Source organism: Typopeltis vanoorti, chromosome 14 (assembly GCF_054136105.1).
Source record: "Typopeltis vanoorti isolate ZY-2024b chromosome 14, IOZ_Tvanoo_1.0, whole genome shotgun sequence".
Classification (NCBI taxonomy): domain Eukaryota; kingdom Metazoa; phylum Arthropoda; class Arachnida; order Uropygi; family Thelyphonidae; genus Typopeltis; species Typopeltis vanoorti.
In genome coordinates this window covers 88,026,212-88,052,694 of record NC_143562.1, presented here as the reverse complement: position 1 = coordinate 88,052,694, position 26,483 = coordinate 88,026,212, and the positions used below count along the sequence as shown (strand labels likewise).

The 26,483-nt window shown below is 34.4% G+C and overlaps 1 protein-coding gene across 2 annotated transcripts in view; it reads right to left on the bottom strand.

Moving 5' to 3' along the window:
• fh (frataxin) overlaps positions 1-25,383 on the bottom strand; it is a 32,583-nt gene extending 7,200 nt beyond the window's left edge. Inside the window, exons 1-4 of one of the 2 annotated variants that reach the window (XM_090404448.1) lie at positions 24,987-25,383; positions 17,508-17,611; positions 11,998-12,118; positions 8,767-8,861 (exon numbers count right to left, since the gene is read on the bottom strand). In XM_090404448.1, the coding sequence (XP_090260574.1) occupies positions 8,767-8,861; positions 11,998-12,118; positions 17,508-17,611; positions 24,987-25,142 (476 nt within the window). In that variant the 5' untranslated portion in view covers positions 25,143-25,383. Of the gene's footprint in view, positions 1-8,766; positions 8,862-11,997; positions 12,119-17,507; positions 17,612-24,662; positions 24,785-24,986 lie in introns of those variants that run through there. The other variant, XM_090404449.1, reaches the window with a different exon arrangement.
• Positions 25,384-26,483: the final 1,100 nt, after the last annotated feature.

Sequence of the window (26,483 nt, the reverse complement as noted above, 5' to 3'; positions counted from 1 at the left end):
AACCAATAGTTTTGCAGAAATTTATAATTATCCGACAGAAACTAAAATATCCCCTAATTGTTTTGAGCAGTGTAATAATATTTCCCAAAAGCCAGATCTGTTTAAGTTAGGTAAGTGTTTCCAAAAAAACTATATTTAGTCAAGATAGCATGTTCTGCTATGCAAGATGGAACATTATACTGGCACTTTTTGAAAATGATTCTTTAATAGTAATTTCATATTGTTACTTAAGTATAAAGAGCTAATAAGCTTCATTTCGGCAATGAAAACATTACTTAAATTAAGGGGATATTAAATCCCACATAGTTTTAAAACCGAATAAGAAACTCAAAGATTGGAATCAGAGAGTTTCTTGCCAAATATAGTAAACTATAAAGTATCGGCGAACACTTAGCGTGAGCTAATGCAAGTGACCCTAGTACGTAGTACAATACCGGACGACTCATTGCAAAGGTGGGGGAAGTTCAGATCGCTATTCTTAGGTATTTTCCATAATGTAAAAACACATTTCCTAGGAAATGTATGCTGTTATTACATTATGGAGGGAGGTCACTACCCAGACCGGTTTCAGCCTTTTTTGAGGCTTCATCAGTGAGTAGCTAGACCTAATACCAAAGTGTATAGCGAAAAGAACTTATATACTCTGCGAATGAGTTATCCAAACAGGTGCAACCATTAAGTTACTTAAGTATAAAGAGCTAATAAGCTTCATTTCGGCAATGAAAACATTACTTAAATTAAGGGGATATTAAATCCCACATAGTTTTAAAACCGAATAAGAAACTCAAAGATTGGAATCAGAGAGTTTCTTGCCGAATATAGTAAACTATAAAGTATCGGCGAACACTTAGCATGAGCTAATGCAAGTGACCCTAATTTAAGTAATGTTTTTATTGCCGAAATGAAGCTTATTAGCTCTTTATACTTAAGTAACTTAATGGTTGCACCTGTTTGGATAACTCATTCGCAGAGTATATAAGTTCTTTTCGCTATACACTTTGGTATTAGGTCTAGCTACTCACTGATGAAGCCTCAAAAAAGGCTGAAACCGGTCTGGGTAGTGACCTCCCTCCATAATGTAATAACAGCATACATTTCCTAGGAAATGTGTTTTTACATTATGGAAAATACCTAAGAATAGCGATCTGAACTTCCCCCACCTTTGCAACGAGTCGTCCGGTATTGTACTACGTACTAGGGTCACTTGCATTAGCTCACGCTAAGTGTTCGCCGATACTTTATAGTTTACTATATTCGGCAAGAAACTCTCTGATTCCAAACTTTGAGTTTCTTATTCGGTTTTAAAACTATGTGGGATTTAATATCCCCTTAATTTAAGTAATGATTTCATATTGTGTTCCATTATCAATGTACTGCTACGATACATGGACAAAACTTTTACAGTTAATAAATTTATTTCACATAAGTTTAAGGTTTCCATGTTTAATTTTTCTAAGTATGTACAACTTACATACCGATATTAAAGTAGCTATCTCGACTTTATGGAAAGCCTGTGTCTGAGCAATATAACACACATGGTAAGCTTTTAGTCAAGAAAACTAAATACATTAATAGAATCATATTTCTAAAAAGATGTAGAACAGTTCAGATGAATCCTACCTGCTGCAGAATCTTTTTTGGTTGCTGAAAGCACATGGTATATATTTTAGAACTAGTAATTAGTACTAATATTAGAACTTAATGTTGCAAAGAAATGTTTGGCAATCTTAAATATCAAAATCAATTCCCTTTATAACTCCATTTTTGAACTGTTATCCACTGAATTTTTAAACATTTCTTTGAATTCCTATAAGAGAGTTCTCGACTTTACTTGTGACTCTCTTGTACAGAAATTTAATTTACTAGTCAACCACTCTATCATTCATTTTAGTAATATTACAGACAACAAGGAGAAATTAGTGGTAAATTTATCAGGATATCCTCCTACTCTGGAAGAGATCTCAGTTAAGCCAAAGGTCACATTTCTGACCTACTTGTAGAGACAAATTTACTTGTAAAAACCATTTGTCTTTACAAGTAAATCATCTATTATGGACTTTTTTTTCCATCTTACAGATAAGGGCTTACATTCATTTCCTGCTGAGACTGCGAACAAAGTTTGTTTTACATCAGCCATGATACTTTTCAAAGCAAAACTGCCACTTTCTAACTTAACTCCATCAAAATTCAAAACCCTTAATTCCCTAAAAATGAATAATAATTTTATCAGTAGTCATACAAGACAGGATGTTTTAGAAAGATTTCCTTAATACTACGTGATTTCTTTATTTATAGTCCCCTCTCATCTAATCCAACTTCTAGCCAAGTTAATGAAGTCAATAAATTGATAATATTTCCAGTTGGGACAAAGAATTTTTCATGCTCATTCCATCTAGATTATATGGTCTTCTCAAGATTCGTGAACTAGGTATTCCATTAAGACCAGTAGTAGATTGTATCGACTGTCCCACATATAAAGTTTCTAAATACTGTCGATGTTATTATCTTCATTTACTAGAAAATCTACTTCTCACATAAAGAACTTCCTAGATTTTAAAGCAAAAAGTTTGCAATCTACATTTAGAACCTTCAGATATTTTATTTAGTCTTGATATGGCATCTTTTCAAACATTTCTTTGGCGGATACTATTAATTTATTTAAACAAGATTTTCCTCCTGATATCATCAAACTATTTGAATTTGTAAGCCACTTTGGTTATTTCAGTGTACAAAACAAATTATACCAAGTTGAAAGAACAGTCATGGATAGTCCTATCTTTCTTACCCTTGCAAATTACTGCATGGAGCATTTTGAAGATTGTCTGCTTAAAGACATTTCTCCTAATCTAAAGTATGGCACAGATATGTAAATGATATATTTGCAACATGAAAGGTCCATCATCAGATTTAAAACTATTAATTTCAAAAATAAATATGATTCACCTGAGAATTCTGCTTACTTTAGAAGAAGAAGAAAACAATCAACTGGCTTTGTTTTTAGATATTTTAATTCTTTGTCAACCAGATGGCAGTTTACAATTTTCGGTTTTTAGATAAGAAACTGATACTGATCATTATATCCATGCTAATTCTCATCATCGTCCTAGTCAAAAGATTGGAACTATTAAATGTTACATTGTGCTTATATTTGTTCCACTGAAGACCTTTTACAACAAGAATTGAATTATATCAAATCTGCTTTTATGAAAAATGGCTTTAATGAATCTTTTATTAAGAAAGCATTTAACAGCTTTAGACAACCAGTCTCTGGATCTCCTGAAGCTAATATACACTCGCTTCTTTCTCTCACAATGATGGGTCATTCATATCTAATCAGATAACTCATATCAATTTTCTTTGAAATAAACAAACAAAAAAAATCATATGCATCATTGGTTCCGAGTTCTGCACATTTTGAAAATGACTCTTAAGATTACATTAAACATACATCATTCCTTTAATCTGTCTCCGAAAAAAACATAGCATGAAGATAATAATAGTATGGTAATATGTGACACTTTATCAAATACTGGAAACTACTAATATGAGAATTCTAAGAACGATTAGGGGAGTGAACAGGTGGCAGAATTATATTTAAAAGGAGGATATTAGGAAGGAACTTGATTGTTAGCATTTAGGAATGTCTGAACAGAGCTAATATCAGGTAGTATGGTCACTTAAACAAAATGGGAGAGGAAAGGTTGGCAAAACAAGTGTTTTTCTGCTAGGATAACATAGGAAAAAAATCTTGCAGAAGAGGAAAATCTATGTAGATTCATATGGCAAGCAATGCTTTAGAAGACTGAAATATATAAGATCTGACAATATTAAAGTCTTGACAGATAAGAGATTAATTTAGAAGAAAACTGTCGACAGGAAGTTACTAGTGATGTAACCTTCTCATCTTGCATCGCCCCCCCCCCCCCTTGTACATATCAGGAATTTGATGATTGTGATGGTAATATGTAGAAGATGAACTTTAGAGCAATAAAATTTAAGAATAAAATACACACTGATTTGATGTTTATGAAATTTAACCAGATAATCATGAAAATAGTGTTTGATGTTTTTTAAACGCCTCCTAGCATTGACAAACAAATTAATTGTTAATAATCAGTTAGTACATTTTTAAATAACTAGAAAAAATAAAGAAAAATTTGGAGACATTCATCATCATCTCAGCTACCTAATGTGAATCGAGGCTACCACGAATAACAATTTTCCAGTCGAATTTATCTGTAGCCAAATTATTTAAATTTCTGTAGAAATTCAGCCCACTTATACTCTTGATGTTTTCTATCCATTTCATTCTTGTCCTTTCAGGCAGTATCCTTCATTACTGCTACTCTTTTGTTTTACGAAATCTGAGAAAATCTTTTAGTAGAGATTCTGTGCACATGTCCATACCACTGTTAACTTTTTTAAAAAATAATTCTTGCTATTTATTATTGGAATATGGTACTTTAATTCTTTTCTTCCTGATTGATTTGATTTGCACTTCAATCCATGCTGATTTATTTATTTTCTTCAAAGGCTGCATATTTAGATCTGCAGATTATTTAAACAGTTTTCAACTGCTATATATTCAAAAATATTCTTTAACTTTTTAATGATGTATTATTTCTTTGAGTCAATGTGTTTAAAGAAAGAAATTTAAATTAAGCTTCAACTAAGCTAATGAAGTCAATTTAATTAGTTTTATATTTAGCAAAAAGAAAGAGAGAAATTCAGTAATTAAAACATGACTCTTATGGAAAAATTTCATATGCCAGCATAGTTGGCTGAGTGGTTAGCATACCTGCTCTCCAACCTAAAAATGTTTACAAACATCCATGGATGTTTGTAAACATTTTTAGGTGAGAGATGAATTACACAGCTCAATGTGAGGCCAACACTCCTTATTGAAGGTGTGAAGTGGCTTTAAAAAATTTCAGGAGCAGGGTTTCCAGATTAGATAATTAATCCAAAAACTGGACTGAGTGAAGTTAACATCCAAAAAGTGCATGATTTCACGAAATCGTCCGTGAGATTGATCGATGAATTGGGGATTCCAAAATCAGCTATGCACAACATTTTGACCGAGAGTTTGGGCCTTCATATATTCAATTTGCGATTTGTCCCCAACAAGTTGACTGACGACCAAAAAATGTATTGAATTGAACATTGCAAGGACCTCATTAAAACCGCTCGTAAAGACTCAAACTTCCTTGAAACGATCGTTACTGGTGATGAGACGTGGTGTTTTGAGTATGATCCCGAAACAAAATGCCAGAGTGCTGAGTGGAGACCACCAGAAGAGGGGCATCCGAAAAAAAAAAAAAAAGTCGCTTGGAGAAGTCAAAAGTAAAGACAATGCTTACGATTCCAAGGCCATTATCCACAAAGAATTTGTTCGAGATAAAACTCGCCATTGGCCAAATGGACAATGGTGAGTTTTATCTCGAAGTTTTGATGCGATTGATAGTGAGAATTCGTCAAGTACGGCATGAATATCATAATGCAGGCAGCTGGTCACTTTTGCACGATAATGCACCATCTCATCACTCGAATATTGTGACAGTTTTTGAGCAAAAACCAAGCTTGTGTGTTTGATCACTCGCCACATTCATCTGATTTAGCACCCTGTCACTTCTTTCTCTTTCCCCAACTTCATTTGCCGGTGAAAAGAAAGCGATATGACACCATTGAAAACGTTCAAGCAGCAGTAACTATGACCTTCAACGGTATCCCAAAAACCAATATAAAAAATTCATTTAACAAATTAATTGACCATGCCAAATGCTATATATCGAAGCTGAGGGAGAGTATATTGATTGAAATAAATTATTTGAATAATTATAATTGGCCTGTGTTTTATTTTCTATCAAAAGTTCGGTTTCTTTTTGAACAGAGGGTGTATATTTTATAACAATAGCTGTGTGTGTTCACGGGACTGGTTTTCCTGTTTTGAGGGATGAAAAACCCAAGTTACTGGGAGAAAAACACTCCCTCTTCATATGAGACCGGTTAACTGACCTTTAATCGATCCCTAAGACTGCGGGCAATGAAAGGTGTGGATTTTAACACATTATCATTGCACTGGAATTCAAACAAAAAAGTTGGGTTACAAAAGAAATTTTTAATGAATGGTTCCATCAATGTTTTCTTCCAAAAGTTAAATGCTATTTGATGGAAAAAAATCCAGACTTTAAAGTTTTATTGATTACAGACAATGTGCCTGGCCATTCTGAAGAGCATTCCAATACATTTTGGATAAACTAGATAAGGATAATTTACTAACAGGTATTGATCTGTGGAAGAAATTTTCTATTTTGGATTGCATCAAACTGGCTAAGTTGGCGTTATCAGAATTGAATATCCCAATATCATCAAATTAGCACATGCAAGTGGCAGAGAAGGATTTGATAATTTTTTGTCTGCAGATATTGAAGAATTGATCTTAGACAAGGTTGTTAGTATGACGAAATAATAGAAGCTATCCTTGAGAATCTCAATGAAAAAAAAAAAAAAAAATGTGATGATGATGAAGAGATTCCACTCACTGCAGGATTAATTAAAGAAGGCTTTAAATGGCTAGTAAATTGCAGTCATTTTCTTACACATGATCCAAATACTGAAGTCATGTATGGTGCAATATGAAGAATTATACAAAGATCTAGTCAAAACAGGATCTAAATGATTAATTACAGAGTTCATGGTAAAAAAAAAATCAACCTTCAGAATTACTGGAAATTAGTGCTAATTTAGTTCCTTTTACTGAAGAAAACGTTTTGCCATTGCAGTATGAAAAGGACAGCCAAAGTGTTTCAAATGATGGAATTGGTTTAATACCTCACAAAAGAATGCAGCTACTGTCAGAAAATGAAAGCGCATAAAATTTAACTAATAACCATATGCACAGGTGTATTTGGGCCTTTTCAAATTTCTGTTTCATTAGTGACACACTATTTTCTTTAAGAAAGATACATATGTATATACTTTAAATAAGTATTTAAAATAAAAAACTACTCCATTAAAATTAAATAGAGTTTTATTTAATGATTTTCATATGTTTTGTTTGAAAATAACTTATTGTTTGTATCGGGTTTTCACAGCTGGAACCATTGTTCTATTTTTTCATATGCACTCTATTCTTTTTTACATAGTTTTTTTCTGGAACCAATCTACCGTATAAATGGAGAACTGGGTATACTCTGATGAAAGACAGTTGTAGTACTTTTTTTCTTTTTTTTTTTCTTTTGTTAGAAGTAAATTCTACTGGACAAGAAATTATATTCTTGCTTTTATCCTTTACTCAAGCATGAGCAAAGGTTGGACTGAGTAACTTCAAGATTTGGCTACTTGCATACAGAGAAAAAGAACTTCACATCAAATTGCCCTAGTATCCCATAATGCACACCACTTCCTTTCAGACATGTATACTGCATGCATTATGGGAAGATCTATCCCATATAGGGAGGTCATCTGCCTTCGTATACAAGTAATACAGTCACTAAGTTTTTTCAAGTGCAAACTTTTGTTAGTCTGTTCATTTTTAAGTAAGGATAAAACCAAGAATAAACTGTCAAGTATAATTTACTTTGAATCATACAGCAAGAAGTGAAATCTCACTATAGAAATTACAGAGGAAAAAGTCAACCAGAAGGTTTACTATAGTGAATTTCCTTTAACATAGCACTGATGTTATATGGATTTGATTAAGATAAGTTGTCAGTAGTTTGTTACAGTGAATGAGTTCATTATAATGGTGTTTACTCTAGTGAGAGTCTAGATGCCAGTACTAGTGATGATTGTAATAACTAATCTAATCTAACTTCAGAGCAGAAATCCAACGGGCATTTACCACTTTCAATTTATTCTGCCCTTCTCTCCAGATTTTACCCCAAACATTTCTTTAGTCTGAGAAACATTTAATCTATTCTTCTAGTTTCTAATAATGACCCATCTTTATATTATTATTATTACATAGCATCTCCAGGGAGTCCAAAGACTCATCAAGGGAGGGCACCTACTCCACAACTCTCCATCTCCACCACTGAATCCACAAGCTACAACTATTATTATTATTATTATTACATCACACCTCCAGGGAGTCCAAAGACTCAAGACTCATCGAGGGAGGGCATCTACTCTACAACTCCTCGTCTCACTACTCCACAACCTACATTTAACATCTACACCAATGCCATCTACTGCCAACCACCACCACCACTAGTATTTTCATAGACAATCACAAACGTCCATGCCCACGACGGGATTCGAACCCACAGTCTTTTGGCTGGAGAGTGGATACGCTAACCAGGCTGGATTATATCAATTGCTCTTTCTACTAACTTTCTTGTAATGGTTTCTCTACTTTATTTTTTACTGAATGTTGAAAAAAAGTGGTATCATGAATGCAGTTCTCAAAAGAAAACTGCATTCATGATACTATAATGTAAAGAAACTGTTGCTTTATTTATCAGAAAAATCTTTAAAAACTGCTTATCTGTAAAAGGTATAATCTGGCTACTAGCATTTGCAGAAAATTCTCAGGGAAAGTCTATAAATTAATTACCAGAGAAAGATGTCTGTGGTTGCATAAACTGTAAGCTTTATGCAACCATAACAAAAATATTTTAAAATATATATACAGTATAGACAAAATGTTTTTGAAATGAAATTTCATACAATTTGAAGTTACTGAACTTTAGGATGCTTGATGTTATTTCTTCTTAATTCATTCTAACTTTAGCAAAGCCTAATATTTCTTATTTCAATTCTTACCTCAATGGTGAAGATAACCAAATCTGTTTATTTGGAGTTTGTTTATTAATAACATATGTGCCATGAACTCCTAGGTTTACTGTTAATACACCATCCTATAAACAAAAAAATATATCAGAACTAATTCAAGATAATAAATCTTTCTTATTATAAATAAAGAGCATTTTACAGGAAAGGGGAAAAAATATTAGAAATAAAAATACAAACTAATTGGAAAAAGAAATACAACAGAACTTACAGAAATAAATAAAACAATCAAAAGCTGCAACTCCATGGATCCACTCTTCTTTAGACAGGTATTTTAGAAGAGCATCTAAATATAAAAAATTCCCTATCCATGAAGACTTTTAAATCACCTTATACAATTGAAATATAAATATAGGTGTTTTTTTTGTCTCATCTGAAAAAAAAAAAAAAAAAAAAAAAAAAAAAAAAAAAAAAAAAGAGACTCATCAGAGACTCAAAAAACAGACTTGGACACTATGACCTTCACCATAAACTGTTTAAAGCCCTACATGCTCATTAAGGACTTTGCACTTATACATCAAATTCAGCTGTGGTAGGGAATGTCTTCTCCCAACTCGCACCATTTATGTCAACAACTGTGAATAGTTCACCTTCTTTCATCACAAAAAAAAAAAAAAAAAAAAAAAACTGAAAATATTCCCACTGTTTATTCTCAGACTACCACTTTGTAGTAGCTCAGTGTCATCAGGGATGTTTTCTCTTATGCAGGAGATGCCTATTCACACACATGCTGTTGGCAATGTGTAATCTATTCTGGGATCATATTCTTGACATGTCAAAAGTTTGAATGTTATCCCTATTCAACTATCCACCCCCCCCCCTTTTTTTTTTTTTTTTTTTTTTTTACGAAACTGTATATTTCATTCTGTGTATTTTCTTCAATATTTGAGATTCTAAAAACTCTTCAACGTCTTCCATTCTTGGAAGAAAACAAGTATATCATATTTTAAAAAAGGATATTAAATGCACATAACTATAGCCATTTCACACACACACACACACACACACACACACACACACACACACACACACACACACACACACACACACACACACACATATAATAAAGAGAGAAGGAAAATTGAGATACAGGATGTACTCAACAATAATGGTTAAGCTTCTATCTACAATATTAGAAAAAAAGATGGAAAACATCAACACGTGTTGCTACAGTTTCCATCATCCTCTTTTTTTTTTCTCTCTCTCTCTCTCTCTCTCTCTCTCTCTAAAGATGAAGTATTTTATAAATCATTTTATATTCTAGCTGACATAGTAATGCTACAGTGAAAATGATTTGGTGCCACCTGTAGCAGAAAGATGCATGTGTGTATGTACAACACAACTTCATAGTTGACAGGTTCATAAATGCAACTATTTGTCTAAGAAAAAGAACTAGTTTCAAATATAATCTGTGATGGGAAAATCTAATCAGACCTTTTACAGACAGAGCTAATTTAATCTATCTTAGAGAAAGCAGTTTTTTACCCTACCATAAAAAAGTCTTCTGAACATATACACATCTGACTTGCCCACGGCATGATTTGAACTCACAGCCTTTTGGCTGGAGTGTGGATATGCTAACTACACAGCCAAACCATGCTGGCATTTTGTATTCAATATATACTGCATTTATTATTCAAGGTACATTTCAATAAAACAACACTGAGAGTAAAACAGTGGACTATGGGGTAAGGATAAACCATCCTATCACTGCAAAATCAGATTTATGAAAACCAGTTTACTTGATCACAGCAAGCTTCTAGCTATTTGCTTAACTCCAGCCATGTCTGTCAGCAGTGCTGAAGTGACACATTTTGTGAATGTCTATGTTTCACTTGTGTTACTTCAATATAATCATACTAACATTGGAATGGAGTTTTTAAATTCTATAAAAAAGTTATTAAATCTCTTTTTTAATGAAATTTTTCTCTGAATTTTTTAAATGAATTCTATATGAATAATGGGCTTTATCTATGTATCCATTGTACTAAAGAGAATGCAATGATCAATGCTGACAAAATAATGGGGAAAATACTATACATGGGGGGTGGGGGATTGCAGTATAGCAGATGATGACAGTATTCAAAATTACTCAGCATAAAATGAGGCAAGAGAAGAAAAACCAAAAAACCCAAGAAGTTCTTAATACAGTAGCAAAGAAAATTCATAAATACTGAAAATTTTTACTCTCAGTGTTGTTTTATTGAAATGTACCTTGAATAATAAATGCAGTATATATTGAATACAAAATTCCAGCATTTTGTATTCAATATATATATATTTTGTATTTTATTTTTATTAATTTAATATGATTTATTAAATTTAAATTTAATATAATTTAATTTAAATGAATTATTAAAATTAATATTAATTTTAATAATTCATTTTGTATTTTGGCTGTGTGGTTAGCATATCCACACTCCAGCCAAAAGGCTGTGGGTTCAAATCAAAGTGTGGGCATGGATGTTTGTGATTGTCTGTGAAAATACTAGTGGTGATGGTGGGCAGTAGATGACATTGGTGTAGATGATGAAGGTAGTTGTGATTTGCTGTAGTTGGTGGATTGAGTGATGGACATGGAGAGTCGTGGAGTGGGTGCTCTCCCTTGATGAGTCTTTGAACTCCTTGTAATAATAATAATAAATTAAACTTTTTTTTTTTATTTAAAAAATTCAATTGCAGTTTTCTTTTCTTAAATACTGTACTTTACTTGAAACAGTAAAAATACTGTTTTTTTAAATATGTATTTTTAGGTAAAAATACATATTTATAAAATAAATATTATAAAATACATATTTTATAATATAGCATAAACTTTGTATACAATCAACTCTTGCTACAGCAGACTTGTAGTGATCATAGGAATTTGTTACACTTAATAGTTTGCCAAAACGAATTTCTTTTAGCATAGCATTCTAGCTGTGAGGCTTTGATCTAAACTTTTCAATACATTGTTATAATCAGCAAATTTCTTATAGCAATGTCTGTTATAGTGAGAGCCAAGTGTAACGTTAATGAGCTAAAGTTTAATGCTTTGATATTAGCATAATATAGATATGGAATTTCATCCAAGCATTATAATTTTCAGACAGATATATTTTTTATAATATCTTAAGGCAATGGTGCACAGTCATAAAATACATCTCACTGCCTTAGGATAACTGGTAGCATGCACTTACACTTAAGATAAAGCCAATAACTTACACTTAGAGAAACATCAGAGTCATCTAGAGTTTTACAATTTTCAAGAAGTTCTTCAAAATAATCTGACAGTGATTCTAGGGTTTCTTCACATATCTCTTCATATGTGATTACATCTATTAACCTAAAAGGGAAATAGACAATTGTAATTGGTTTCTTATAGGAATATTTTGATTTGGGGAAAAAATGTTATTTAAATTGCATGAAACTTTAACTCGCCATTCTATGATTTAAATAGTTAAGAAGTGAAATACTAAGTGATTTATTTTAGTCATCATGGCCACAAAGATAAGATATACATATAAAAGGGAAAAGCAAAGAACAGACTGAGTATTCTATAGTCTTAATTAATGTCCCTCACAGGTACAGAAAGCAATCTTGTGAGTTGGGTCAGTGAATGTCCCATGATAACATTTTCCCACATTTTTAGTAGTCTGAAGTAGTACTTGTTTACTAAGTACTAAGTTAGAGATATGTTCCATAGCTGAGATGAGTTCAAAGAAAAATTTCACATTTGAATCAACACCTTTATAGTAATGAAGTTTCTTCCATTGGATATGATTCTCTGATTCAATATAGTCTGCAATACCCGAGTCTAGTTTTTTAGGGGGTCTTGAAATTTATATACACACACACAGTAATCTCTCAATTATTCAATTCTTCAAATGAACGAACCTTCAACTGACCATCTCTTGAATGGATTAGTGTGTCAAGTGACTTCTGGTACAGCACATGTAATTCTGCCTTCAATTATCCCACAGGAAAGTTGCTCTCCCACTGTGGTTGGATAATTATGGGATTACTGTATATTTACTACAGCATATTCACTGCTTGTGGATTACTCCACACACACTACAGGTTTCAGAGTCTATAGCAAAGTTGCCTGGCATGGGCAAATGAATGAGATTATAATGTAACATCATATTCTAGCCATCAGAAATAGTTAAAAAGCTTTAAAAATCCTTCCTCTTTCAGATTTATAGATTGTCAGAAGTGCACAAATACCCCAATAAGACCTGCGGTCAATAGTGCTGATTCCACCACCCCTCCCACCCTCAAATCATACTCTCCACCTGTTACCTCTCTCTCTGAAGATAACAGATCGTCAATGGGAAAAGAAAAAAAATAGTCATAACCTAAAACTAAACTCTTCATCCCAATGATCCTTATGGTGGTACTGTACAGAACAAAGAGCTGGATCAAGGGCAAACAAAAAGACAGATTAAAAGGTTTTGAATCAAAGTGTAAGAAAAATCGAGCAGAAAGTGGACTGAAAAAAGACAAGTGATAATCTGAAAGAAGAGTTGGGCTAAACAGAAAACGTCCTAAATAGGTTACACAAAAGACAGCTACAGTGGTTTGGGTACAACAGCTAGGATATTTCTGCCTGGTTGGCTGAGTGGTTAGCATATCTGCTCGCCAGCCAAAAGGCTGTGGGTTCAATTCTCACTGTGGGCATGGATGTATGTCATTGTCTGTGAAAATACTAATGGTGTTGGTTGGTGTAGTTGGTAAATTGAGTAGTGGAAACAGAGTTGTAGAATAGGTGCCCTCCCTCGATGAGTCTTTGGACTCCCTGGAGGTGTCACGTAATAATATGCCAAGAAAGACTCTCCTGTGTCCTTTTTCATGGAAGAGCTGCAGGCAACTGAGGCTGAAAAAGAAGACAAGAAGATAGTGTGAAGATGTGATCAGGCCTGACCTCATTCCATCAATGTTTTTTTAGTTCGAGGCAATACTGGATACAATTTGGTTGGCTAAATACTAAACTTTCTAGCCCATCCTTATGTTTGCTAACCAAGTATCTACTAATGGGGTACACCAAAGGAAGATGAGAACTGGACATTAGATCAAAACTCCTGGCCTTTGACCCCTAAGTGACATCCCCAAAAACCAATTTAATTAATTTTAGCTGCAAGGAGCTTTTTTTAATGAAATGATGCAACTTGGTATACATATTAAATTTTGAAAAATTTGTTCCAAAGTTAGATTCTCTTATTGAGAATTCCAATAATAGACTTTTGCTCAGTCTGATGCACTTACACATATTGTACTGCTAATCAACAATCCCTTATAAGCTAATAACGAAAAACCAAGATTTGATTTTTCATTATTAGCTTTGTCTGATTTGTTCAAACTTCTGTCAAAAGAAAAATATTGAAACCTGAAAGACATTAGCCTTCAAATAAAACTTTGACATTTGGCAATATATCTGCAAATGAGTATTTTCTGATATGAAATTTATTAAATCAAAACATGGGAATTGCATTGACACAACACTTGAACAGATAATTCAAATTGCAACAACAAATATCATAGACAAAATGTTAAATAATAAATGTACTTATTTTAGAAAATTATTATATAACTATTTTAAATATATGTATTAATAAGTTTTATTGAAGAAATGTTATGAAATAATTTTTCTTCAGTTTATGTGTAGATATATAATTAATATTTTTGTGAACTACCATCAACTTACAGAAAACTGGCCCTTTGGCTAGATTTTGGATAGTGAAACTTTATTAAATATAGCAATCCCTCAGTTATCTGACTACAGTGGGAAATTAATTTGCTTGCCAAATAACTGAATGATCACATAACTTAAGATACAACCATGTGGTGCTGTACTAGAAGGATACCGACACATTAATGTGTTTAAAGATCAATTCAATTAAAGTTCAGATTACCAGATTAGATGCTTGTATGACACTAACAGGAGCATTTGCTCTTGAAGATGTTGATACATAAGTCAACATCGGAAGACATCTCATAGAAGAAAACAGAACTTACATTCTTTATTCTTGTATCGGTAAATTTCAATTTATCCAGTCCTTCATTTGAACATTTTAGCACGATTAACTTCTGAAAGAGCACTTTATCATAGTTATTCATAGTTATTAAAACTGAATTTTTAATGTAGCCAAATAATTGAGATCTCAGTGTGGTCCCAATTCCACAAACAGTGTTCTTCTGAAAAGGCAAATATTGCTGATTGATGAATCATACATCTGATTAGCATGATAATGGTATGAAGCAGCTGTATCTCCAGAGTAAGGTCTCCCGTTTCTCTTCCCCCTCCTCTTTTTTTCACAGAGAGCAAGTAATGGCCTGGCATGCTCAACATACTGTGATTAACTAACAGAAAGCTAGCATCTTATTAATTTGAGAGTACAGCAGTAAAATGATTTGGCAAGCCTACTGCTAGATAGCACATATGATGGAACCTGATGGAAATGCATTACAAAACATCCCACAACTAGCTGGCGAATAATCCTACTGCTCCTTGTTATGCCAGGTCATACCTTGGAGAGTTTGAGTATACAAGATGAAGAATACTGTTGAGGCAATGCATGGAAAGGAGCCTGGGCACACTCTGTGAGAATTATATCCACAACTTCTTTGCCCCTGCTCTATTTCCAACAATGGAAATAGAGCAGGGGCAAAGACAGCATAATAAACAATAATAACATTGATTGAAAAAAGTCAACAGAAATCATTAAAAAGTATCAAAAATGCAACAAAAGATTAGAAAAAAATTCAAAATGCAAAATGCAAAAACTCTTCTACATTTATTTTACCAACATTCAAGTCCCAATAAAAACCACCATTAATGTGAGACATAAAAACCCAACCAGAAATTCCTTTCCAAACCTCAACAGACATTCACAGCTCACCTCAATTATCCCAACTACATTATATGATGAACTCCATAAGAAAGGCAGAATATGTTTTTGTCAGGTGTGGCATTCCATGCCAATGGTTACAAAGACTACTTCAGGCATGGTTGGCTGAATATTTCATGTACCTGCTCTTCAACTAACAGGCTGTTGGTTGGAGAGTAGATATCTTAACCTCATGGTGGGTTAAAATTCTAGGCATAGATATTTGTGATTGTCATGGGTGGTAGAGGTAGAAGATGAATTTCATCGTCTAGTGTAGTGGTTCCCAAACTGTATGCAGCAGCACCACGAAATATTCCAATATTTTCACTGAAATGACACTTAGCCGTGGTTTTAGAATTGGACCATCGATGTGATGATAGGAAGGACATCTAATGGACACTGTACAAGCTTGATTTCAAGATTTGAGAAGATGTGTAGTGAACAATAGGCTCACCCGTCCTACTGATTATGATTTATTTATTTAATGATTTGATTGTTTAAAATACGTACTTATTTAATACTTTTTACATAAATTGTTTATGAATTAAATACATGTTTCATCTTTTTTTTTTTTTTTAACTTAACTGCACCAACTGTGCACCGCAACTGTTAGGTAGGCCTATGTATTGACTTTGGGCACCTTGGAAAAATCCTGATACACTAAGGGCACCATGAACTGAAAAAGTTTGGAAACCACTGGTCTAGTGTGAGACCAGTGCCCAGATTACTGGATGGCTGATATGGCTTGAAAATTCCATGTTTGGTCTCAAATTCCCCTTGAATTCCCCTCTATATGATCTGCCCTAACTTAAGATTTCTTTGCCTCTTTTGCTGTCTTTAACACACTCCTAATTCAGATGACCATGTTGATTTCTTTAATTACTGATTTCTGAAAGTTGAATTCATACATTCTAACACCTAATAGTGAGATCATCTTCCTTGAAGATTTCATATACATAATTCAAACTGGCTTCCCCTTTACTAACTTTATAGAACTATTTGCTATCAGTAATAAATTCCTCTCCCTCCAAATGCACTGAAGATGATAGCTCTCTTCTTGGCAACTCTGACCATAACTGCATCTGCATTCCCTTTTCTAGACTGATCTTCTCCCAGCCAAAATCAGCCTTGTGTCCTATGGCACAATAATGGAAGCAAATGAAATGCTCTTCTAGGGATTTAATCTTTTCCACGATCTAATTACTGTTTCTGCTATTAAGATCCAAACATCTACTCTGAACAAATAACTGAAAATAACCCTTGCTGGAATGAGAGCTTCATTCCATTGAAAATTCACAACCCTAATCAGAATTCAAATCCAGGTCTTTCAAACCAAAGGGCCTCACTAACTCAGTGGAAGTGATGCTTGCATCCTTTGCACTGGGCTGTCCAAAGATAGACTTAAGTTCAAGTTTAGTCGCCAACTGGAGGAACTTTTTCTAAGCCTATTTTAGACTGGTTCCTGAGTTAGCCAATCTATGGCATGGGCAAGCAGGTTTTTGCTCCCCTAAACTCGTGTTTTTCATCCCATAAACTCAAGAAAATCGCCCTTGAGACCCATATTATTTCAGACAGTAATATATCCTGTTAGGCTTAGGTATCAGGGGATGCCAGCACTTGTTTGTCTCTTCATTGGTTGCTGCTTATAATTAGTCATGGGCCAGCTGTTTCTGATTGGCTAACAGTGGAGATTGAACTACCCACTCAATCTCCAAAAGCTAGGCAGAGTTAAAAGGCCCTGCCTACCTACTCCATATAAGGGAATAAAAAGTGTTAGCTAATTATTATTATTATTTATTATTATAACAACTATAAATGTTTTGTACATATAATAATTCAATTTCATACCCATTTTGTTTAGCTTTCTGACAAAAGGAAGTTCTGTGGAAATATAACTCTTTTGCTTTTTCTTTTATCCCTAGTATTCTATTTACAGAAGGGACATTTAGATTCTGGTAAAAATAAACAGATATAAAAGTTATTTCAATGACAGAAAATAATTTATCTTTCAACATAAAGTATTTGTTTCATAAATAATATTAAAACAAATACAATATTTTCAAATAATTATAAAAAATAGCAAACAAGATCCATTACCTAAATAAGCTTTGCTACTGATTTGAAATCAAGAGTGATATAAGCTTTGCTACTGATTTAAAATCAGGAGTGATATGAAGCCTAGTTTCATAAAATCTTTATACAAATAAAGATTTTATGAATACAAAGGAGACCATGAGAATGCTGCAGCCAATGAGGCTTGGCCATTGCTGTTACCCTCCTGCCATGATCAGAGCTTTAATAGCTCATTAATAATTTATCCTTGGAGGGGAGAACGCTCCAGTCCTTTTTTAGGACTCCCAGGGTAACGGATGGCAATGCTGTAGCCAATGAAGTTTTAAGTGAGGCTCGGCTAATGCTTAACGCTGTTACTCAGCCATGACTAGAGCTTTTAGCTCAATTTTTTGAGAACTAGGATCCAGAGTTGGGTTGATAACAATGATATTATCTTTGATGGACAGCATGGATTTGCTAAAGGGAGGTCATGTTTTAGTAATCTACTTACTTATTACAATAAAGTGACTGTTTCCTTGGACAGAGAAGAAGGATACACAGTAATACACTTAGATTTCACAAATGCTTTTGATAGAGTACCTCATGATAAATTGATAGTCAAACTAGAGCAGATGGGGTTGGATAATATTAGATTAGTGCATTTGATTGGAGACTGGCTATCTGATAGGTATCAACAAGTTGTGTATGGGGTGTGCGATATCCAGGAAAAGGAAAGTCACTAGAGTGCCTCAGGGGTCTGTTTTACGGCCATTACTGTTTAACTTGTATATTAATGATATTGGCAAAGATTTGGATGGAGATATTCAGTTGTTTGCAGATGATGCAAAGTTGGGACGAACCATGAAGTGTAGTGAAGATGTTGTGGCCTTACAGGAAGACTTGAATAAATTGAGTGATTGGGCACGGAAATGGGGATGTGAATTCAATGTTGCAAAATGTAAGATTTTAAAATTTGGAAAACAAAGATGGGATGCAGAATTTATGCTTGGTGAGAATATATAGGTAAGTAGAGGAAATAAGAGATCTGGCGGTGATAGTGGATAAGGATCTAAAATTTAGGGGACACATCGCCAAAATTGTGAAGACAACACAAAGGCTTCTGGGAATGATGCAGAGGACACTGACGTGTAGAAGTAGGGCGATTCTTGTTCCGTTGTATAAGGCTTTCATTAGGCCACACATGGACTATTGTGCCCAGATTTGGTCACCGGGTTTTCAGAAGGATGAAGAGATGTTGGAAATGGTCCAATGGAGACTGACTAAGGTAGTTTTGTGACCTCTGGAATGTCGAGTATGAGGAAAGATTGAGAAGATGTAATTTGCAGAGTCTGGTGGACAGGAGGAAGAGGGGAGATATGATAGAAACCTACAAGTTGGTAAGGGGTTGTTATAGGATCAATGCTGGAGAAGTTTTACAGAGAATAGTGGGAGATCAGGGGAGAACCAGAGGTCACCCCTGGAAACTGTATAAAGATGGTGTGAGTAGGGGAGTGAGAGGCAGGTTTTTTTTGTACAGTGTTGTGAATGATTGGAATGCCTTGCCTGAGAATGTGTGTGCAAAGAGTTTGAATGTGTTTAAAACACGGTATGATGAGCTGTGTGTGTGATAAAAGGACCTCCCAGATGAGTCTTTGACTCCATGAGGTCTTGGGGTGGTAATAATAATAAAAAAATCAGCTAACGCCTTTTTATTCCCATATACGGGAGTAGGCGAGGCCATTTAGCCCTATCTAACTTTTGGAGACTGAGTGGGCAGTTCAATCTCCACTGGTACCGATCAGAGATAGATGACACAAGGCTATCACTAATTAAGCGGTACACAGTGAAGAGAGACGGCTCTAATGTGCCGCCATCTCGTGGTCCCTAACCCTAACACAATATATTTAATGTCTGAAATAATGTGGGTTCTACGGTCAATTTTCTTGAGTTTCCGGGAGGAAAAACCCGCTTGCCTGTGCCAGAGATTGACTAACTCGGGAACCGGTCGAAAAAAGGCTTAGAAAAATTTCCTCTAGTCGCCGACTAGACTTGAAACCAAGTCTTCCTTCGTGCGGCCAAGCGCCGTGGTATGCAAACGCCACATCTACTGAGCTACACAGGCTCCGATAATAATAATAATAAATATTTTCTATGTCAATTAGCTTTTTGGTTATGAGAAGTACTTGGATATAACTTATTTTCATACTTTTTTCAATTTAAAAGAATACTTAGGAATAAGTTGATCTCAAATGCAGCGCATAAAGTAACTGCATGGCATCTCACGACTGCACTAAAACTATTCCACTGCACTAAATTAAGACTGTTCCTATTTGAAAGCATCCTTCCTATGAAGGAGGGATTGCCTCAGGTGGCTAGAAATGATAGGTGAACACTATATTGTAGAGCCAAGTGAAATACATAGAGAGTAATAACAACTATATGAATACTGGCAATGGTTTTTCTGTATAGAAATGCTAAGAGCATTTGTATACAGAAAAAAAAAATAAAGGAAATGAATTTGCAGCATTGATTGACTCCATCTCTCCAAAGATTTTTGGTATCAGTGAAAGTTGGTTAACTGAGGAAAATGTTTTAACAGGGATAGAAACTGAAGGTTATAGCATATTGTGACAGGAGAGAGAGAGAGAGAGAGAAGATAAATGCAGTGGTGGAATGTTACTCATGATAAGAGGGGGCATAAGATCAGGGGTGGAAATGACACTAATGGCTTTGAGAGTATATGATGTGAGACAGAATTTATAAGACAAGATATTTAGTCAGATGTTGATGAAATAGACCAGGAAATGTGGATGATGATGAGTGGGAAATGTTTAGGCAAATTAGACTGGGAAGCAAAGCAAGTAATCACAATGGGGGGGGGGGCTTAAAATATAGCAATATATAAACCAGGCAGAAAAAAAGCAGCATATAGTATTAAGGTGAATTATCTGATTTCTTGAGGGACAACTGTCTCAGGCAGCACATGATACATTATCAAGAAAACACAAGGATCAATGCTTATGGAGGTCAAATATCAGAGAATCAGATAAATGCAGTGGTGGAGTGTTACTCATGATAAGAGAGGGTGTAAGACTAACTGAAATGTCATATACTTGTCTCGAGCTGGTGAAAGTGAGCATGTAATCCTGCTTGCAGAATGAATAGCAAGTGGCATGTCGAAGTATCAAGGTGAAAGGAATTTGTTTATTGTATTATAAGTCAGGCAACTATCACAGACTTAGAATCCAGCATGCAGCAGTTCAATGGATGACAGAATTTGAAGGCAAAGAGGTCATTAGTGCACATGGAAGATACTTAAGAAAAAAAAGTGTTGACAGCAATGACAGATTGTATATCTCAAATGAAGAAGATAAAGCAATTTGGAGTAAAATAGATGACTAGAGAAAATAAACAGGAATTGCAGATGAGAAAGATTATGGAGACCATATAAAGAGAGAGGCAGAGACTAGTTGCATGAGGAATATAAGTCTCGTGGCTAGGAAGATGACGAGCACAGTAAGGAGAGAAAAACTAGAATAAGAGAGGAGACTAACACTGCAATCCAAGGAAAATCCCAAGGAGTTTTTGTTCTGTGTGGCCAATAAGAGAAAAAATTATTTTGGGCAGATTTCCTTGCTGGATGGTCTATTAAAGAATATTATTAAATAGTTGATCTATTTAATAATATTCTAGAAATATTTTATATGATACTAGGGGCTGCCCCCCCTCCCAGTTTAGAGGGGGGAAACAATGTTTATTAAGATTAGGTTGTTGTTTTTTTAAATCTGCTGCTAATTCTAAAAATAAAAATAAAATAAAAAGTCTTTCAAATTTGTATTTGTTGTGGTGAAGCATAGTAGTTTTTTCATTTGATTTTGTGCAAGGTATCCAAGGCATGGTCAGCTAGACCTGACTGACCATACTTACCTATGGAGACAGATGTATATTTTATATTCTTCTAGGCAGATGTTTGCAGATCTCTGTTTGATCATGATATGATAAGTTGCAAGAACAAGGAACCTATAAACACCTGGTACAGATAGAGAGGAGGTCGAGAATCCTTGGGAGAGAAGATGAGGATGGCTAGCTTCAGACAAGGTTTGAATGCAGTGCAGGGATTGTACTTTTTTTTTTTTTTTTTTACAGTCCTAGCTATTTTCTCCAAGGTGCACTAGATATAAGGAACAATTAATTAGTTGATTCTTTTTTGCATTATAACCATTGAACAAAAGGCCTGGAAAATAGAGGAGAATTCAGTAGTAAGTTCAGCATGGATTGGAGGGTCTATTAACAAGGAAAAGTTTGTGTGCGTACCTAACTGTGCATGTGGGTTTCAATAAAAAGAGAGAGAAAGAAAGTGTACCAATGGGAAGATTTGTGATTAATTAAATTAATCAATCAAATTAAATGTTCTCACATTCCTCTCAACATGCCAACTATAGTAATGACATCACTGTTCTTTATATCTGTGGAACCTCAGAAAAAATAGCCAGAAATCTAAAAAGTACAATCTCTGCAATGCATTCACACCTCATCTGAAGCTGGGAGAATGCTCTCTGATGTATTCTCTAGCCAACAGCACCCATAGAGGCACCCCCCTCATAAGACTTGAGATTTTCAGTGCAATCTTTTCTGCTTATTGTTTTGTGCAATTTTGCATTTGTTTTTACAATTTTAATATTGCTTCCCTGACAATGTCTAAGTGACAGACAAAATATAGGACTGATTAAATATAAATATAATTATTTAATCAGCCAATATAATTATATGTGCTGCATTTATTCCATTAAACCTTAGAGTTCAAACCAGAACATATCTAATTAACCAATTGCAAAATGAGTATAGTATGAATATGGCATATGGAAAATGAAAATGGCAAAGATAGTTTTCCTCTGAAGGGGAGGAAAAAGGGTGAAGAACAAAGCACTCTGAATATCAAAAAGGAGTGGGACTGGATGATATTTTGCCATGTCTTAAAGGAATGTGCTAAAAAAACAGTACCATTAACATAGTTGTTTTAATGAGTCTTGCAACTAGAAAAAGTACCTGGAGAGTGGATAAGGATAAAATAGTGCCAATGCATAAAAGTAATGGGAGAATGGAGGCATCAAACTGTACACCAGCTTGCATTATTTCTATTGCTGTTAAAAGTATTAGAGAAACTGGTAAGAGCTAGTATAAAGAACTGGGCTGATAACACAGATTTCTTTGGGCCAAGAAGTCACAATCTAAGAAATCATCAACAAATTATAACTGGACCAAGTTAACTGCCCTATATTTTATGGAGTACCTAAAATCCTTCCTTTTTCCCTCTTTTACTTTGCAGTGTTGAGGAGTTTTCTATGCATTTAACTGCATACCTAAAATCCACAAATTTAATATTGCTCTATGCCCTATAGTTGACAGCTTAGATAGTCCTACTTATAAACTTGCACAACAGTTAGCTAAGTCTCTTGCCCTAGTAAAAAAATCCATCCATTTCAAATCAGTTGAAAATTATATCCTTAAAATTTCAGACATAATGGTTAATTTTAATGCCACTTCTTTATTTACTGATGTACCACTAATAGACACTCTTAATTTAATAAAGTCTAAATTTTCCACTGATATCTTCGAATTATTCGAATTTACAATGAATGCAGGTTACTTTACATGGGGAGGAAAAATAATGGTACTGCTATGGGTCCCCCTCTTTCTCCCTTTAGCTAACTTTTACGTAGAACATTTTGAATGAATTTAAGGAAGTATGAGATGTGCGAATGATATGTTGCTCCCTGATGGGTCTACGACTCCTTGGAGATCTCTTGTAATAATAATCCTCAAGGCATGATTCCTTCCTCCCTCCCTCAACCTCTCCAAGGTTTTCTCCCTACCTCTCACGAACAGCAAAATCTTTCATGTATTTATACTGAAATATATCCCTACAAACCAATTGGTTATATCTTCTCTTATTCATCTATTTCTCAAACTTTGAACACCACATCCCATCAATCCTCACATGTAAAATTCCATAGACTAGATGTCATCTTGGTTGTTACTCCCCTTCCATTCATGTGTCTTCTCCTATTTAAGAGGTTGGCTACCATGATGTGACTCATGGTTGACCACTGGCATAATGACATGTGGTGAGGACCCAATCTCTTCCACATATTATCGTAAGTACTGATGGCTGTAAATCTGCGAGTATTCACAGGGCCAGTTTGCCTGTTCTGAAGGAATAAACACCCAGTTTCTGGGTGAAATACTTTACCTCTGTATGAGACTGGCTAACTCACCTTTGGTTGGAAGAGACCGAATAAAGTTCCTCATGTCATGGACAAGAATTAAACCAAGGTCTTTTCGACCAAAGGGCTTCATCTATACCAACTGAGCTACAGCAGTTCTGGTATTACTCATCACTGAATATTTTCAACTATCCCTGCATTCCACATATCCCAGGAAACCTTATCTAAGCATAGTTGTCTAGATGTGGTCTTATTAGTCTTGTGAAGTGGTAGAATAATTTCCTTATTATTATTATTGCAAAGGCACCTCCATGAAGTACTAAGGCTCAGACAACCCATTGCATATCTGCTTTGACAAGGATGTAAGCACACTGTCATCTCTTAATTTAATAACCATTTATTATTTTTTTTAAAAAAATACTTATCTAATATTATTAGACCAAGCCACAATTATAATCTCAGACCAAACAACGTTCACTTGCCTGGGGAATGGATCATAACACAAGGGAATACATGCACTTGGATTTAAACACAATCTGCGCCAAAGCAAATGTCACGCGAACGCTAGAAAAATTTGGAAAGCGACATCCAAAGCATTACTAATAACCTCTTGAATAAGTTAATACTGTAAACACTAAAATAAAAGCCTAAAATCACTTATACGCAGCATTTAGCAAAAGATCTACATCTATAAAAATGAGTGAGACATCTGATGTGAAAACTTAACCATGGAATTGGGGAAAGGAAGAATACTACAAAAAGTATTGTGGCGATTATTATGGGTTAAACAGGCCGTTTATTTCACTCCGAAAAGGTCAATTACATCAAAAATGAGTTCAGCAAATTTCCAACTGTAACTCCTCGTGATAAAATTGAAGCCGGTGATTCTCCCCACTGACTCGTAATTCAGGAAAAATCGGGGCACAGACATTTTCATTCCCTACCTTAGATAATCCTGTCAAGGTCACAAACTGAATATAAAAGATAACGTTTAAGAACAATATTACAAATAACTGCTTAAATCAAATACATGTTATTAAATAACACTCACAAGTGTACGATGTTGAACTATTTTATAAAAAACTGCACGTGTTGCTAGTAAATATTGCCGTTTCCAAGAAGTGGTTAACGGTGAAGAAGAGCAGAGTAAAGTAAAATGTCTTAAAGTATAATTCCAAAACGAAGCGTTGGAAATCTTCGAAAACATCCCAAAAAATCAACTTTGAAATGAATAAATTAAAAAAACAGACATCTCATACGACGAAAGCAAGCTGGTTACCACTACCGCTACAAATAAAAATACGATTGGCTTGGTCAATAGGGTGATTATTTTTCCGAAAAGCAAAAATCGGGCCAAATTGAAAGTGCGTGAAACTGCTTCCTGACAAATATAAATACCGGTGATTCAGTCAAAAGGGTTCAGGATAAATTTATTTTGAAATTTTCATATGCACAGAAGGAGAAGTTGGTTGGTTGGAATTATGCAGAAACAAATATAAGAAATATATTGGAATATAAGCAATAAAAGCTTCAATTAAAGGTTGCATGTTCTGCGGAAATGATAAACCAAAATTTCCAAAAGATAAAGATCTCTTCGCATTCATAACAGTTGAACCCAAGTTATTTCCAACCGAAAGACAAAGGTTATGAAGTCCTGAATTTATGAATTTGGTGGGCGGTAGATGGCGTGGATGGAGATGATCGGTAGTAGTGGTGGAGACAGTTGTATAGTGGGTGTCCTCCCGTGATGAGTCTTCAGACACCTTGGAGGTGTCACGAATAATAATAATAAATTCAGCAATTCTGCTTTGAATATTCTGATAGAAGAAGACAATGACTACCTGAGAAATTTTAATGTCCCAGGGAGGAGGTTGTACAACTTTCTATTTTTTAATAACCTTCAGGCATACTTTGAGTGGTTTAGAAATTTTTGCATAAAAATTTTAATTTACATATATTTCTTGAAAAAACTTTGAGAGATTACATTATTATTATTATTATTATTATTATTATTATTATTATTATTATTATTATTATTATTATTATTATTATTATTATTATTATTATTCAAGTTAGATAGGGTGAACGGCCCCGCTTACTCCCTATACGGGAACAAATAGGCGTTAGCTGATTTGTTTTATTAAATCCCCTGTGAGACCTTTTATTCCCCAAATGGAGTTGCCGAGGGAATTTCATCCGAACTGTATTTTTTGATGATCGTGGGCAGCCATCAAAGTGAATAGTTTAGAAATTTTTGCATAAAATTTTTAATTTACACATATCTCTTAAAAAAAAAAAAGTTTGAGAGATTGCATTATTATTATTAAATCCCCTGTAAGACCTTTTATTCCTCAAATGGAGTTGGCGACGGAATTTCATCCGAACTGTATTTTTTTATGATCGTGGGCAGCCACCGCCAGTCTTAGCTGTCACTGATAGCAAACCTAATTAACAATCATTCCACAGGAATCCGGAAGTAAGAGTACTCCAGACAACTACCGTCGTTTCGAAATAATTCTTAACAATACCGCCTGAAATAGTGTGAATG